The 16,029-nt window shown below is 33.4% G+C and overlaps 1 protein-coding gene across 8 annotated transcripts in view; it reads right to left on the bottom strand.

Moving 5' to 3' along the window:
- The window catches only part of AP3B1 (adaptor related protein complex 3 subunit beta 1), a 155,922-nt gene that overhangs the window by 45,439 nt on the left and 94,454 nt on the right, over nucleotides 1-16,029 (bottom strand). For 5 of the 8 annotated variants that reach the window (XR_001525400.3, XM_015652739.3, XM_033520576.1 and 2 more), the window contains 3 exons: nucleotides 15,862-16,029; nucleotides 8,406-8,478; nucleotides 7,484-7,590 (listed from right to left, as the gene is read on the bottom strand). The exon at nucleotides 15,862-16,029 is cut by the window's right edge and continues 7 nt beyond it. Coding sequence is in view for 7 of the 8 variants with exons in the window: in XM_015652739.3 (XP_015508225.1) it covers nucleotides 7,484-7,590; nucleotides 8,406-8,478; nucleotides 15,862-16,029 (348 nt within the window). In the remaining variant the exon portion in view is untranslated. The other 3 variants (XM_033520578.1, XM_033520580.1, XM_033520579.1) reach the window with 3 other exon arrangements.

The raw sequence follows: 16,029 nt of genomic DNA, 5'->3' as shown, positions 1-16,029 counted from the left end.
AGAAGTGATCAAAACTTTACTTTGCCAAGTATTTTTACATTTGCAGTCTATGCATATACTTGGCCCTGAACAAGATGGGACTGTCTTAAAGCATGAATTATACCAACATCTAAATTATAATAATCAATACAATGACAGCATACAGGTACTTACAATAGGATACTAAAGTGAGACTGCATCTGATAGATATGGATTTATATACTAGAAATATTTGTCAGATGTTCAGAATTTCTCATAAATTCTAGTAGGGATAGTGTAAACAGAAACTTCAGTAAGTGTTTTGTAAAATTAAATATATTTTTGAGGTTATTTAAAGAAATCATCTAAAATAAGCAACTACAAAAGAATAAGAGAAATAAATCTAATGTCAATGTTCAAAGCAGTCATCTGTGTGTCCAGCCATATAGCTGCAATATAAATGTAAGTCCGAGGGTTTTCAGTAGAGCACAGTATTAAATTTATATAACAGTTGCTGTCACTGTGGTTGGCATACTGTCTTATTAGACACACTGTTGATCAACTGTTATTACAACAATAACAAAAAAAAGCTGCAGCACAGAGTCTTCATGTTAAAGTACCACAATTAAGAACAGAGAAATGCACTTCACTTATTACAGAACCTTTTCAGGAAGTTGGTTTTTTCTAATTCTTATTGTAATTGCATTGTTCTAATCCTGTATTATAAAGGCAGCTGCTTGCCTATCATTTGTACTTTCCTCGTTAATCCTGACTCAGTGAATTAACCTTTAATTACAGCCGTTAAAATTGAAATGAGCCTCTTGTCTGGCTGGGGCTGCCCCCTTCCAGTGCATGAGACTGATGAAAATTTTTAGGGTCAATGAATATGTCCCATGTCATGTCTGATAGATGCTAAAGATGTGAGGAGGTAAATGTTACCTTAGAAAGATGTGGTTGAAATTTTTAAGAGCTACATTTATTGACAAAATAACAGAAAAATACAGCTTAGGTTACCTCTCTCTTCTGTCTGACTTACAGAGCATAACATACATACAGACACAGTCTGCTTTACACACATTACCACAATATACATTTAAAGAATAACTTACGGAATCATCACCATGCATCACACATGCTTGTTTTTAAGTACCTGGCACCAACCTTATTAACGGCAGCCCTATTTTAAGGAGCACAATATATGTATTATTTTTCATGTTGGAAAGAAAAAGAAGCATTATTTTAAACTCTGCCATAAACCCAAGCATCTAATTATAAAAAAAAAAAAAAAAAAAAAAAAAGTTTGATTAGTTTCATGGACACTACTTAATTTTAATGGAAGGCAAAAAATGATCAAAGACCTCCTCAGTAATTCATTTAATTGAGCTTCTATTTTGCAACATCCCCACAATTTAATTTCTATCTTATAAATAAGACTTCAATATTACAATTGCACTTTACTTTGCTATTTTGGCACTTTTATTTTTAAATATAACATTTGAATCCTGGGTTATTCTTTGTAACTCAAAGATTACAAAACTACAAAATAGCAATATAGCAGTGAATCAAGTTTACCAGTGACCTGGTTATTACAATTACATTAATATATAAGTTGCTAACTACTTACACATTATATTTACATTATTATAAATAGTATATAATTTATAGCATATATATATATACACATATACAAATATATACATATACACACACATATATATACACATATACATATATATATATACATATACACATATATATATATATACATATACACATATATATATAAAAGCAAAAATAAAGGACACATTCTGGAGAATATCTAGTATAGAACCACACAGTAATTAACTAAACAAATTATATTATACATTGGAAAAGTATAATATACCTCTCAGAGATTATATATTATATAATAAGGTATATAATATACCTTGGTCCAGTGCTTTCTATCAGAAACTTATTCCTGATTCAGAATAGACATCTTGTTTGAATTTCCAAATTCTCTAATTTATTTAAAGAAAACAAGTTGGAAATTTTGAAGTGCAGGTTTTAAGAATGAATGCATTTAATAAACATGAGATGTGTACTTCTAAGGCTTAAACATTATTTAAACATTAAATATCACAAATACCTGTAAATGCATTTATAAGTAAAGAACAGAGGTGAAATGACAAAAAAATAGTGTCAAGGTAGGCAGTTTTTTTTCTTTCAAGCTAACATTTTTAGAAGGATGTGGAAGCCATTTCTGACAGGAATGCATAGCTTTCAAACATCTGATGGTACACATATTCTCTGTAAACAATTTAAGAAAATCAACCTATACAGCAGTTTTACATGAACAACAGTAACAAAAAAGTATGTGGGAGTCTTTATTTCATTTCTTCTTCTAGCTTGGCAATAGTTAATATCTGCTGATGAGCAGCTACATTCATTTGTAGATTTCCAAGTGCTTTCCCAAGGTGAGCAAGCATCATTATCCTCATTTTTCAAATGGAAAACTAAAAGATTAAGATACTCCCTCCAGATCACACAGCAAGTACTAAGCCAAAAATAGAACTCATTTTCCATATGTAACACCCAGTTCTGTATCCACTGGACCACACTGCCTTCCCACAAGCATCAGTCACACCTAATCAGCCACATAGCTGAATTTTGGGTGGTACTAAGATGAAGTAATTTTTTAACTCCTAAATTTAAGACTTTGCCTTTTCACTTGCTTTACATGTAGAAACTTTCCCAGGCACCCTACTACTAACATACATTGTAGAATGAGGTTTCAATTATGCCTTATGCCAGTTACAAATCTTGTAGGGCGCAACAGAGACTGTTTCATATGGGAAAAAACCTGCCTCCACAGACTGAAGCTGAAAACTGCAGAACTGCAAAAACAGCTCTGCTGAACATGCAATTGAGGTCAACAACACAAGCAAAGTTATAAGCATTCACAAGACGAGGATACATGTAGACTGTCCTGTGGCACACTTTCTCCCTTAACCTTCCCACAACAAACCTTCCCAATTTCAATTTGTATATAAAAACACGAGCTTCACAAATATAATGAAAACACTGAATTCATAGGAAAAATGTGATGAAACAGCAAAGGGATAAGACTCCTTATAGGAGGGCAAAATGGTAAGCTGTAAAAGAGGCAAATGGTAAGCTACAAAAATAATAAAGTGCTATCACGCACTTGTGTTGTCTAAACACAAAACTACAAAAAACTTATGACAGAAGATGTGGTTAATATTGAAAGCTTATTTAAAAGCATCCTCTTTTGCCTGAGTAAAAAATTTTAAAAGCATCCTTAAGAGGGTATGGATATACTTACAAAAATGTAAAAACTCATTATTTGAAAAACAGTGGTAGTTGATCAAAATCTGCCTGAGAACAATGGGCAGAAGACCACCATTGCCTACAATCCGCTGCTATCGTAAGTGGTTGCACTATGTCTCTTTTGTAACAATAATACGTTAATGTTTCTTCTGATGCAGCCATTCCTGAGGTAAGCACTCTGACCACAGCTTACACGAATGACAAATGTATATAGTTAAAGAATAATTGCTGCTAGCAAAGCTCTGAAAAAAAAAATCATATAGTTAAGTGCATGCCAATAACTATTTGCAAGAGCTACTATTTATTTCTCTACTGTAGGATTTTGAAAATTCTTAAAACATCTTATGCTAACCTTTCTTGCAAACTGCATACCAGACTAGAGCCATTATATAACCCATTATTGCAGCCTTTGTGTTCCCAGTACTTCTAAGCAGAGATGCTTCAAACAGATGCTTCAGAGTCAGTCTTAAGATTTGTTATAGAGGAATTACAAATAGCCTGAATGGACAAAGCCAACTAAATTATAAGAGTCTTCACCTCTAAAGACTATGTCAACAACTTAGACATAAAATACAACTTAAGGTTTCTCCTAGTCTGAAAATACCTTTAGTTAAATACTGAGGGAGTTCATGTTTATTATTTCTCAAGGAATTCTCTAAGTCTTTACTCAATTTAAAAATAAATGTATTTATCACCTGATTTGACAGGTCTGCAGCTTGACCTTGACTTCTAACAAAAGCTATCATTTATTCTTTGTGCATCACCACTCCAAAGAAGTTCTCAAAGTGTAGATTGGTCAAAAGTTCTTCAGAAGATACAAAAGAGAAAATAAGATGATTTACTCCTCCCTTCCTAAATAGTTTCTCTGGAAGGCCAAGTAGTCGGGAACAATAACATATACCATTGGTAGCAACAACTATCATGAAAAAGCACTGAACATATTATATAAAACCTTAGTAAGTAAAGCAGTACCACTTCTACAAGTATATCTTAATTCCTTGCTACTTACATACATGAAATGCAGTGTAATTGATACCTAGTCTGAATTGCTGCAATAAATATTTTTATAAGCACCTTTCTACTACTACAAGAGTCTTCCCCCCATTTGGTACATGCATTTTTTGTGATATTTTCCTAATGACCCCTGACCTTTTCCCCAGGCTATTCTATATGGGGCAGGGAAACAACCTTCTCCCCTCAAATACTACTCAACTCAGACGATACAGCCACACACTTTTCTCCTCATCCAACTTCTTTTCTCACCAGAGCTCATAAAGACCTGCCAGCTCTCCCTTGCACCAACACTGTTCCGAACCATAACAGGTTTCTTGCTACCAAAGAAATAATTCCTTCTCTCTAATTTTATTCATAAAAGCATGTGTCATTTTTACCAGTTAATTATCCTATGCAGCATACTCAGAGGTCTCCACATTTAGGAGAATAGTTGCTAGTCCATTTTTACCATCTAAAATCCTAATGAGAAAAGAACAGGTGGTTTAGCGCTTTTTTTTCTCATCAGCTGTGTGACAGGTAGGAACAGATCACTCCCGTTTTCTCTCTATTACTAGAGGCTTCTCTGTTACTGTAGCTCTCCTCTCTCTCCTCTTGCCATTTCTGCTCAAAATATTAATTATTGTAGCAGATTATAATCCTCCCTGTCCTTAAGTCAGTCATGAGCTTTGCTTTCAATTCCTCCTTTTTCACTTTATAACTCCTGCCTTTTGGGGACAACACCCACTTCCAGTGTTTTCCAGTAAGTGCTTCAAACTGACAGCTTGCAGTTTTCTCTCGCCTCCAGTTTTTCATTTGTTTCACGTATTTTTCAAAACTGCAAATTATCCATCTGAAACTCAATCAACACCAACTGCAGTTTCCTCAAGCACTTAGTTTTGCTGTCACCTGTCTGCATACCATGACAATCCCTACAGAAGCCTCCAGTGACCTCAGTTACCTGATTCACTTAAAACTGAAGATGAACCACATGTACCAAGGCAAAAGCATACACACAGATTTAGTATATTTTACATTCAGTTGGAAGAAGGTTATCCATGAATTACAAGAGAATTTTGTTTTTCCTGGAACAAACTATAATATGCATGCATGCATTTATATGAGGGGGAAATGTACTGTATGTAAACATGATGATAAAAACAAATGAGCCACAGGACAAAGCATTAGACTGTGCAGTTTCTATTCAGAAATATTTTGGTTTTGTAGGTTTTGCCATAATGCAAAACTATTCTTGTATTTATGCTTTCTATAACATTCAGCAGCTATGAATTTGGAAGTTAAAATTTTTCAAAAAGCTGTATCCAATTACAGTGCTGAATGATTTGAATAATAGACTGACTTATTTCAAGAAAAGTGGCTGCTACATTTCTTTGATATTGTACTTCTCTATTTTTACTCCAAGCTTTCCATTGCCTAGTAATAAATAAATTTCTCACTATTAGTTTGGCATGTGCCGTGCAGTTATATTCACTTTCTCTCCCACTGAAGGCAGAAGAAATTTTCTGAAGTATTTTTATAATTAGCCATCACAGATTAAATTCAAAATACAATTTGAAAAGGCACATTCCCACATAAAGTCTTACATGCTAGTTTTCTATCTTTATTTTTAGAAAATTACCTGATGGTGATGAAAAACATGGGATTATAGTTATCTAACTACTTGCACACAAGTAAGACTTTTTAAACCATATCGATATAATTTGAAAGAATGAGTTTTAAACTTAGCATTTAATTTCTGTTGCTCCCTGATGTAGAAAACTCAGCAAAGGACCTCATGTACATCTGCAACTATCAGTGGCAATGAGAGCTGAGCCTAGATCTGAAAACTGAATACAGATGAAAATATGTAATCATTATCCAGGCAGAAACAATTAATTCTTACATGATCTGGGTTCCTTCCAAAGCGGAGAGAATGAGGAAAAGCTCCAGCTTCTTTGCTGGTTACCAGACCTCAGTTTTAATGAGGCATTTTGCACGGTCGTCATACAGAACACAACTACTCTTCAGCCTACATCTTCTAGCTATCTTTATCTAACAGCTCTATTTCTTTGTAGTTGTCTTCAGAAGAACGGGGAGAAACAGTTTAGCAAATGAACAGTGACAATTATGACAAAAGCAAGGATGAATATGGGAGTGGAATATATGTTCATGTACTGTAGACAATGAAAAAATAAAGACATTGGCAAGCAAGGGCACCTAAGCCTCTGGCACTACAGATTGCTATCTCTAATTTATGCTCAAAGGTGGCAATTTTGAAGTAAAGCAAAGACACCAGAGTAATTCTTTAGCTAATCCAGAGCCAGGCAAACATATGACAACTTGTGTTTTGAACTGTTAAAGCCATAAAGGATGGCAAAGAGGTAGGTGACTGTAGCATGCAATCAAAGAATAACTGCAGCTGTTGTTTTTGTTGGTATTTTGTCTGGTCACTTCCATCCATTTTCACAAGGACATGTAGCTTATGTTATACCACTGCAAATTATATTTAAATTGCAAATATAAATTGAATACACACAAAATACTAAAAAGAACCCAAGTGAAAGAGAACAAACTACTGTCCTTTCCCACAATAAAGAACACTCTCTACCTTCATGAGTTTGCTAACCTTAATTATATCTATAGTTTTGAGATTCCCTAATGGAAAGTGCTACAAAGCACTAAGAGAATGAATCATGACATATACTGATACACCACTGATTGTAAATCTATACCCTTTTTTTTTGCACCCAGGGGCTATGTTTCAGATATATTTATGAAAAATTACTTCCAAGTAGCAAAATGTCACCATTAGAATAGTGTATGGTAAATAAACAGACTGAGTATTAGCAAGTATGAGACGTTCTTGTAGCTTATTTTTGAAAGTGCAGCAAATCAATTATTTGAAAGACCTCTGTAGTTTGGATACTTAATTTCTGAACTGAAGTTTCCTTGAGGCAAAGAAGACAATTTGAAAGAGCTTAAAAATCCTTGAAGGCATCCATCTCAGATATGCAATATTCATACTTTTCTCCACATTTCAGAATGCAATTGCAGATCAAAAATAGCTGCCAGACTTGCATGTAAACCATTTCATATAAGAGTTTTATAGGTGAAAGAACTTTAAAAAAACACCATAATGATGGCCCCAAAACATGTGAAATGCTTAAACTGACACGCACCCTCCCACTTTTTAAAGGCTACTTACATCAATGACTGATGAACTGGACAGACTTAATCCCTCCAGGTCTGCTGCTAAACTCGGGGACAAAACTGCTGTTTTAGGAACTGCCACAGGAGTTGTTACAGGACAAACTAGAAGTAAAAGGGCAAGAGATACTTAAATTGAAATACAATTTAAGATACTGGGAAAGAAAATGATTTTGTTTTTTTCATTGCACAAAAAAGGTTTTACATCCTCATCTAAATGTTATATAATATTCTTGTATATATGTTTCCAAATATAAGATTATTTAGATTTAAATATAAGATTCTTCAGACATATAGCCCCAATACTCATAAGCAAAGAAAATACAAATACAACTCATATATTTTTTTCCTCTATTTTATCCTTCAGTTTGATACATACTATGTAGCACTTTTTCATTTACAGGCTACATGTATAGTACATGTTCATATAAATTCTCATGTGCTGCACCTACAGAAGTAAATTTTAAGAAGGGTACTACAAGCATAACCAAAAACCGGTGCCAGCTTTTTCTTACCCTTCCAAGAATACCATTCCACTGTTCTACAGAAATGTAATTTTTAGCATCTTAGTATAATACCATAATTGGTTCATAGATTGCACAGGTGTTGTACAAGTAACATCCATTATTACCAGAGAAAATAAGCCCACTTTAACAGAAAACAAGTCCAGACATATAAAAATTCTCAAAGTAAATGTTTTACATGACGGTACATTCTAAATTTTGAAACAATCTCTCAATTATAAAACGAAGTCTTGTAACAACTGTGCCTGAAAATAACTTGACAGTCTAAGCATTTATTTTGTCAGGAAACCGGTACAATAAATTAACCGAATCAATATTTCAGACATTTAAATTCATTGAATTAACTGATCTGAATTTACACTTTGGGAAAAATGAGGTTTTAATCAAGATACTTACAATCATCTAAATCTAACAGAAACATGTCTTGTTTTTTTGGAGTTTTTCTATCTTGTATTGGTTTTTCTTCTTTCTGTCAAAATAGATTCACCACATCAGCAAAAGAAAAGCACTTAGTACTTTTATAAAGCAAATGCATTTATTTTACTACTTTCATAAAGCACAATGTATCCATTTTCAGGGCTTGGCATCCAGAGAATTCACCTACTGAAAAAGATATGTTTATATAGTTAAACTGAACCTAAATTCTACAACTGAATTTCTGTAGCCCTTGTATACATCGAATATTAATCATTGTTGTCGCACAGAAAACATTTGGTGACAGATCAGATACTTCTGATGAGACCATTAAGAAAAAAAAGCTGCTATCTCTTTAAGACAAAAGATTTCTGATTTCATATGAAAAACAGATCAAAATCTATTCAGTAAAAATAGGTGTTATTTGCACTTATCTAGGAGCATGGAATTCTGTCCAATTATCTACTGGGATTTACTTAACAGAAAGTTGATTTTTCTCACCAAAAAAGTTTCAGTTTTAAGCCTTGAGATGAGTTCTAACAATAAGAATTGTCTGTACCTTAAGACTACAGAAGTAATAATACCAGTACCTTGACACAGCATTTCAACAAAATTTACTTCAAGACCTAAATGAAAATTTCTAAACAAATCTCATAAGAGTAACTGTTGGCCATACCTACCAAGCATGGCTAGACAGTGGTGATTCAGGAAAATCTTCAGTGTTACAGCTCAGTATAGACTGCCAAGAGGGCAGTTCATTATAAAGCATTGAGTTTTGGATGTAGCCAGAACCATTGTGTGTCAAAGAGTTTTGTCATCATGCTGTCCCTACCTACTCTAAAGCATCTTTCACTTATGTCAGCTGAAGAATTTCTTCTACTTTCATCCTCTCTGGCTCAAGCCATATCAAGCAGAAAGCTTTGCCATTTTTTAAGAAATTATGTTAACAGCCTTTAGACTTTAAGGCATTGCTTGTCACCCAGGTTATTTCAAGTAATTTAAATTTAGTCTTTCCAGGAATCACAATTTCTAGTTTACCTGTTTCCTCTTAAACAGTACATGAGAGCTAAATATGCATACAAATATAATTATTTTTCCACTTCTAATAAAATAACAAGTCTAAATAAATCAGTAAATCTATTTAGGCCCATTTATGCCATCATTTCTTGAGCATTTCAGACACTCAGGATACAGATTTCTAGAAGAGCTTGGAGTCAACTCAGCAGCTAGAACCACCTCCTTTAACTGGCAACATAGAATAAAAATAACTCCTCTTATCTCAAGGTACATTCCCTTTCTTCCAGTCTCTCAGCTTCACAGTCAGTTGCAAACAAATGATAACAATTAATTTATTTTTTCTCCATTTTGTGAAAAATTCTACAGTTCTCTCTAAAGAACACGAAATAAACTAGCCAATGTTCTTGCTATTTGAAGCCATTGATGTTAATGACTACCAGGTTTGACCTTGGCTATGATGACAATACTTATCATCCCAATAAATACCATGCCTCAAGCAGACAGTAGTCACTTATACGGTCCCTACAGATATGCTTCAGGTATTCTGGGAGAAGAATCATCTTGTGGACTGAAAAGAACAGGAACCACTATTTTTAGAATTATTTTAACATCATCATATTTTGATGGTCCTTATCACTATGGTATTTGAGTGTTCTACTACTGCTGATTTAGCTGAAACCTGAAACTCCTCTGGACAAAGAAAATACTACAAAACAACTTCAACACAGTGCTGGAAGTTATACCATTTATTTTATGTTTTGTCAAGAATTAGTGAGGGACTCCTGCAAAACCAAGTTTCTTGAATTCCACTCTGCTCAAGAACACCAGACTTTTCTCTTGAGAAGTGTTTCTTAACAAGTCACTAAGTTTGTTTTGGCTACTCCTGTTTTAAATTGGTGAAATAACGACAAATAGTGCACTTCAAAAGTTACAAGTTCTACTTGAATTATTCATGTCAGAGACACAATTTTGTGACAATCATTCTCATTAATTCCAAGCCACTTTATAGCATCATTTGGTGAATATTTAGCCCTGAATTTTGTGTTTATCAGTTATTTCTAGCACTTTTACTATAAATATCACTATAAATATCACTATATCACAACCTTTTTCCTAAACTAGAAACTCTTCAGAAACCAAAACAGACTAAGGAAGAATTCAGTTAAACAAAAGGCAAATGCATTAAAAATATTCTCAATTTCTGAACTCTGTCCAATAAGATAAATATCTGTAAGATACAGTTCTACCTTCCACTCTTATTAAGGTTCAAAGCTACAGCTTTATATTTGCTGAGTATTTCCACAGAGATGTCTCCATCTCCTTTTATTATACAGCAAATTAAAAGTCTCTAAAAAGTGGCTCAACCCACACAAAAGCCCCACAAGGATGAGAATTTTATACACTTCAGTACAAGTTTCTAAAAAAATACGAGCCACTGCAAAAGAATCTTCTTATTGTTTATTGAATCTGTTTACTGAAAACAACTAAGATGGGCATTCTAAGTCACAAATAATACCAACAGTATGCTTCTGTTTGCTTTTTTTTTAACAAGTACAAAAAGTACACAAAGCTTGATGTGTACTTTTGTAAGGTGAAATCCATCCCTGCACTGATATTGCTTTGAATCTACTACTACTACAAAAAAAAAATGTTTAAAAAAGGGGAAAAAAGTCCTTCAAGTGAATTTACTTCTTATACTTCAAAACAAAACAAAATGGTCCTAAAATAAGGCACAAGTAAAAAAATTATTGAACCAATGTATGGCAAGGAAAACTTTCACTGCACACTTTATCAGAAGACTGCATTTAAATGTATCAGTTTACTATAAAGAACAAGCAGGCAAACAATTCCACCAAAGAGAAAGCAAAAAACGCACAAACCTGACCCTACCATCTGGGAAATGTAAAATCCAGAGCTAATTAACTCAAGATAAAGCTAAAGTTTAAGTGTGATCATGTCTTATTTCCAACTTCAGTTGAGTGTTCAGTAGAGTAGGATACACATGTGTTTGGGTACTATATATACACACAAAAACACCAGATATTTTAATGCATATATGTGTTTCTACATATGTGTATGTACATTAATTGCGTACAATTCTGCAGAAAACACCAAAGAAACCTATTTATGTGGGTCCTGCCTACTACAAACATGATTTTTTTTGTTTTTTTTCCAAGAAAATTTATTTGCTATCTATGACCAATAAATAGCCAATGACTGCAGATATTTCAATTGAGTAAAAAAAGCTTTGCATTTGAAATCAAGACAATAAAAAGGTTCTGATGTGTCTGACATTTTTCTATTAACACAATTTTTTTTTTTCTTTCTTAAAACTAAGCCTACAATATAACCCAAACAGTTTTCTACCAAGAAAGCCCACTGTGGGAAAAGCAGAATACTAAACAAAGAAGTTAAGGTATATTCCATCAAACATTTCTCCATTTGCAATTCATCTTGGTAATAGAGATAGAACCTGGTAAATGCATATAGGACTTGAAGCAGGAGATTTCTCTTGCTCAATGCATAATTCATGTGCTCCGCCTGCAAAGTGTGTAAAATGAGAATTTCACACCGCAGCATGAGCCATGGAGCTGCAGAGAAAAGGCAGATGAAATCATATTCTGCTGTGCGAATTTTATTTCTTATCCTCCCAATATTTATACAAAACCATCACTGACAATCCAAATGCATTGACAGATCACCCACTGTTTCCATTGTGTTAGCACTTGAAAGGAGATCAGGCAGAAAGATAGACAATTTGTTTTTGTATATTTTTTAAATAGTGGATCAGGTTTTTAACAGCTGAGTGACTGTATTATACTTGTAGAAGGAGGTCAACAGTAGCTGATTTTAAAATCCCACTGTAGAGACACCTACTTACACATGCATCATCCTCAAATCTGCATTTCAGCTCTACAGTATTTATGCTTACAGTATAATATGTATCCGAACACCTCAAACTATCCATATCTCAAAATGATATAAAAGACAGCAGTACAAGAGACTGACTTTTCTATTCACTGCAGCTCAATTACAGTGAACACAACAGCTTTTTCAAAACGATTTGTCAGGAGAAAAAGAAAATACTAAACCATTAATAACATATCCAGGAAAATAATTTGAATTTTTTGTAGTGTATTTTAATACCAGTAAGTGCATGGATGAATGTAGAAATTAAGCTCCAGTGTGAATGCAATAAAACCTTTTTTATTAAGAAAATTTTGCAGAACATGGTAATGGCATCCAACACCAATATATATCAAATGGTAAACATCACCCAGAGCATCAGTGATGTAACATGGTTCATAACGTGTGGCAAACTGAGAAACCATAAAAACAGAGCTCACTAATCACAACTTCTTTTATTAATATGTATTTCAGAAAATTTTTTTGAGTTTTACTGAGAAGGAAATCCTAATGAATAACCTCCCCATATAGACTGCCCAAATTAAAAACACATTATAGCAGAATAACATAAACAATGTCTTTTCTGATGACAAACTATCAGAATAAAGCATGCATTTCTGAGAGCCTGGCAGAAACCATCTGTTTCCTGGGTGGTCTGAAAATAAGTCAGGAAGAAAGCAAAAAATAAGTATGTGTGGTTCTTTTAAAATGGGGTTCTATATATAAGACTTCAACTATAATCTTCAAAGTTTTTTAAAAACAGTTTTTTCTTTCCAGCTTGGAAGGTGGAAGGTTACCATCAGTTACAGGCCTTAAAATGTGTTTCTCTCAAAAAAAACCTATTAAGCTAATTAGCACAGCAATCACCTTTAATAAAAAATACCTTTGGTTCTCTTCTCCCACCCCCTTACCTAATAACATGTCTAAAAACAAACAAGTACTAGAAACACCTGAATGCAGGCATCGAACATGGCTTAAATGGAAACTAACTTCAAAGTTCCAGGGAATAATATATACTAAAACAGACCTCCTTGTTCAAGGCCACTGAATTAACTACCCCCTGCCCCTTTACACATGACCATTGCTGTTTACAGTTCATCAGCCATAGTTTGTCGCCCTTGTATTAAATGTGCTAATTTCTAAATGAAAAAGAATTGAAGGAGCATTTAGCTTCTGCAGTGAGCTTTATGCTGTCTGTTCTTTTCAATAATCTCCTTTTTACTTTTCTTGCTGCCTTGTGTATAAACCCACTGCTATTTGTTTTCATGTCTTTTGTGATGTTCAAGAGCTTTGCAATTTTTCCATTCTATCCTTTGACTCTACTCCTATCAACTCTTCTGTCAACTGTTTAAAAATACTTCTTGTTCCTAACACACTTCCTTTTAGGTGCTTCTTAAGCAAGTAAGACTTCAGAACTACTGCAATGTTCTCTCTCTTAAAATCCAAGGCCTTGACAACTTTCCATTGACTTCAGCAATTCAATCCAAAGCTTCTTGGACTTCCCAGTTCTCATATTCAGTGCATTTGACTTCACATATTCTGCTGTTTTAAAATAGAAAAAGCTTCTTTATGCTAGCAGTCCTCACATTTCCTGTGAAAGAACCAAACATTGTAGAGAACTGTAATGAAAGAAATTATCAGCATGGTGTTAACATCCTGAGAAAAATGGAAAAATACAGCAGAGATAAGATAATATAGTTTGAACATGGCTTTTCAGTGCATGCTCAGAACTAAGCACATCAGAGTACATATTATATTATTGTGAAAAAATACTGTGCTGATGTGAGAAGCTGCAAACTGTTACAATAAATTCATGTCCCATCTAGTATCAAAGCTGTTTATTCTGAGAGAATTTAATTTGTATTTTTTGTGCTACCATTTTTTTGGCAAGATCCATTCTGGGTGCTCTAAAAGAAAAAACCTTTGACACATGTATGTTACCCAATGTGTTATTTGGGCAGGAAAGAATGGTCAAACCATGGAGACACATTTACATTTCTCGAGCAATACAGCCTCACTTCATTTTTGTTCTACTTCACTGAAGAAGGGAACAGATTAGAAGTTAAGGTCACAACTCAAGGGTTCTTAGGCAGACTTAAAAAGTTACAAAATAAAGATCATGTACAGTAAAAGTTCAAGATTTAGAGAAATAGAGAGCCTTACCTCCTTAATTAAAGGAAATACCCTCAACAGCTTAATCAATTAACAGCCTTTCCTCTTACCTGGTCAAAAGATACTATTCACCAGCTTCAAGAATTGCCAGAAATACAACAAAGGATGTCTATTTTAACTATTCTGACACCTATATAGGAGTCCTGACTGAAAGGACAGTCAATGTATTAGGCTAGTGCATCAAATGCATTAAGAGTTTCACTTAATTTTCAGTATCACATATCAGTATTAAAACAGAAACTTTGGAGCTACAATTCTACCCTTCAACATTTTTTTTGTAAATACACAGAAAGAAATGCATAGGAAGTACTTGATAACAGAAAAGTAAGTGTCAGAAATTATTTTATGCTTCTTCCTGAACAGATTTAGCAAAAATTTCCTCATTTATTTACCTTTAAATGCAAGGTAGGTGGGAAAACAGTAACCACTTCATGATAATAGCACAAAAAATTAGTTCTCTAACACTAGTTTGAGTATAATATATAACTTTTTTAAGCTCTTTTTCTTCACTAAGGTAAGCAATTAAATCTTAACTGACACATGAATGGCTCTATTGCATGTTTTTGCATCTTCACATATTTTGAAATCAAAGTATGTATTTTAAACCTTGCTATTTCACACTTGTTTTAAGAAAGCTAACAGAATTTGAAGTAACAGAACTCTTTATCCTATCAAACACCAACAGCAAGTAAAAGTTGATTGCTCATTAGGAATATTAATGCTACTAATCTTTAAATACATCTCAGCCATAGATTCATTAACTGCACTATTCTAAATTTTAACAGAAAATTTTAAAACTAAGCTAAGATTTCTATTAGAACATCTTCAAATGCTTAACAAACAATGTTCTAACATTTGGTTCTTGGTTTACTTTTCTCTCAGATTCAGGCACTATAGCTATACTTTAAAATTCTATTTTAATAAAATAACCATCAATGTCCACATATTAAATTTCACCAGTTCAACAACAACCTAAAAATTAATATAAAAGAAGAATTAATTTTATTATAAGAGAATAATAGACTATTAGAAAAATATTATGTTCTGAACTAGATTCTATTATTCTTCTTCATCTATATGGAGTAAAAATAATATGCAATTATAAACTGAAAGAGGGGTTTTGGTATAAAAATACTCTTACTTGCTTAAACTATCAAACTACTTTTCGACTGGTCTCTCAATGAAAAGTAAAAATATTTTTTTCATAAATTCTGGATCTATTTAGGTATGCATAAAACTACTACCCATCTTCATTCCAACAGAAAGAAACATGGATGGATGGTCAGATGCACATTTACATATTTTACAGAGGTTTAAAAAAAAAGTGTTTTACCATACTAACCTTATTAGAGGAAGCATTTCTAGATTTTCCAGACTCAGAGTCGCTTTTAGAGTCAGATTCTGACTTGGAGCCTGAAGAACATTCTTCTGATGAAGTGTACTCTGTATCAGAGGAACTGGATGTACTTCTCTTTTTGGAAATTCCCTCTGCTTTCTTTTTAATATCCTC

Source organism: Parus major, chromosome Z (genome assembly GCF_001522545.3).
Source record: "Parus major isolate Abel chromosome Z, Parus_major1.1, whole genome shotgun sequence".
Classification (NCBI taxonomy): domain Eukaryota; kingdom Metazoa; phylum Chordata; class Aves; order Passeriformes; family Paridae; genus Parus; species Parus major.
The sequence above is the reverse complement of the archived record's forward strand: the minus strand, read 5'-3'. Positions and strand labels throughout refer to the sequence as shown.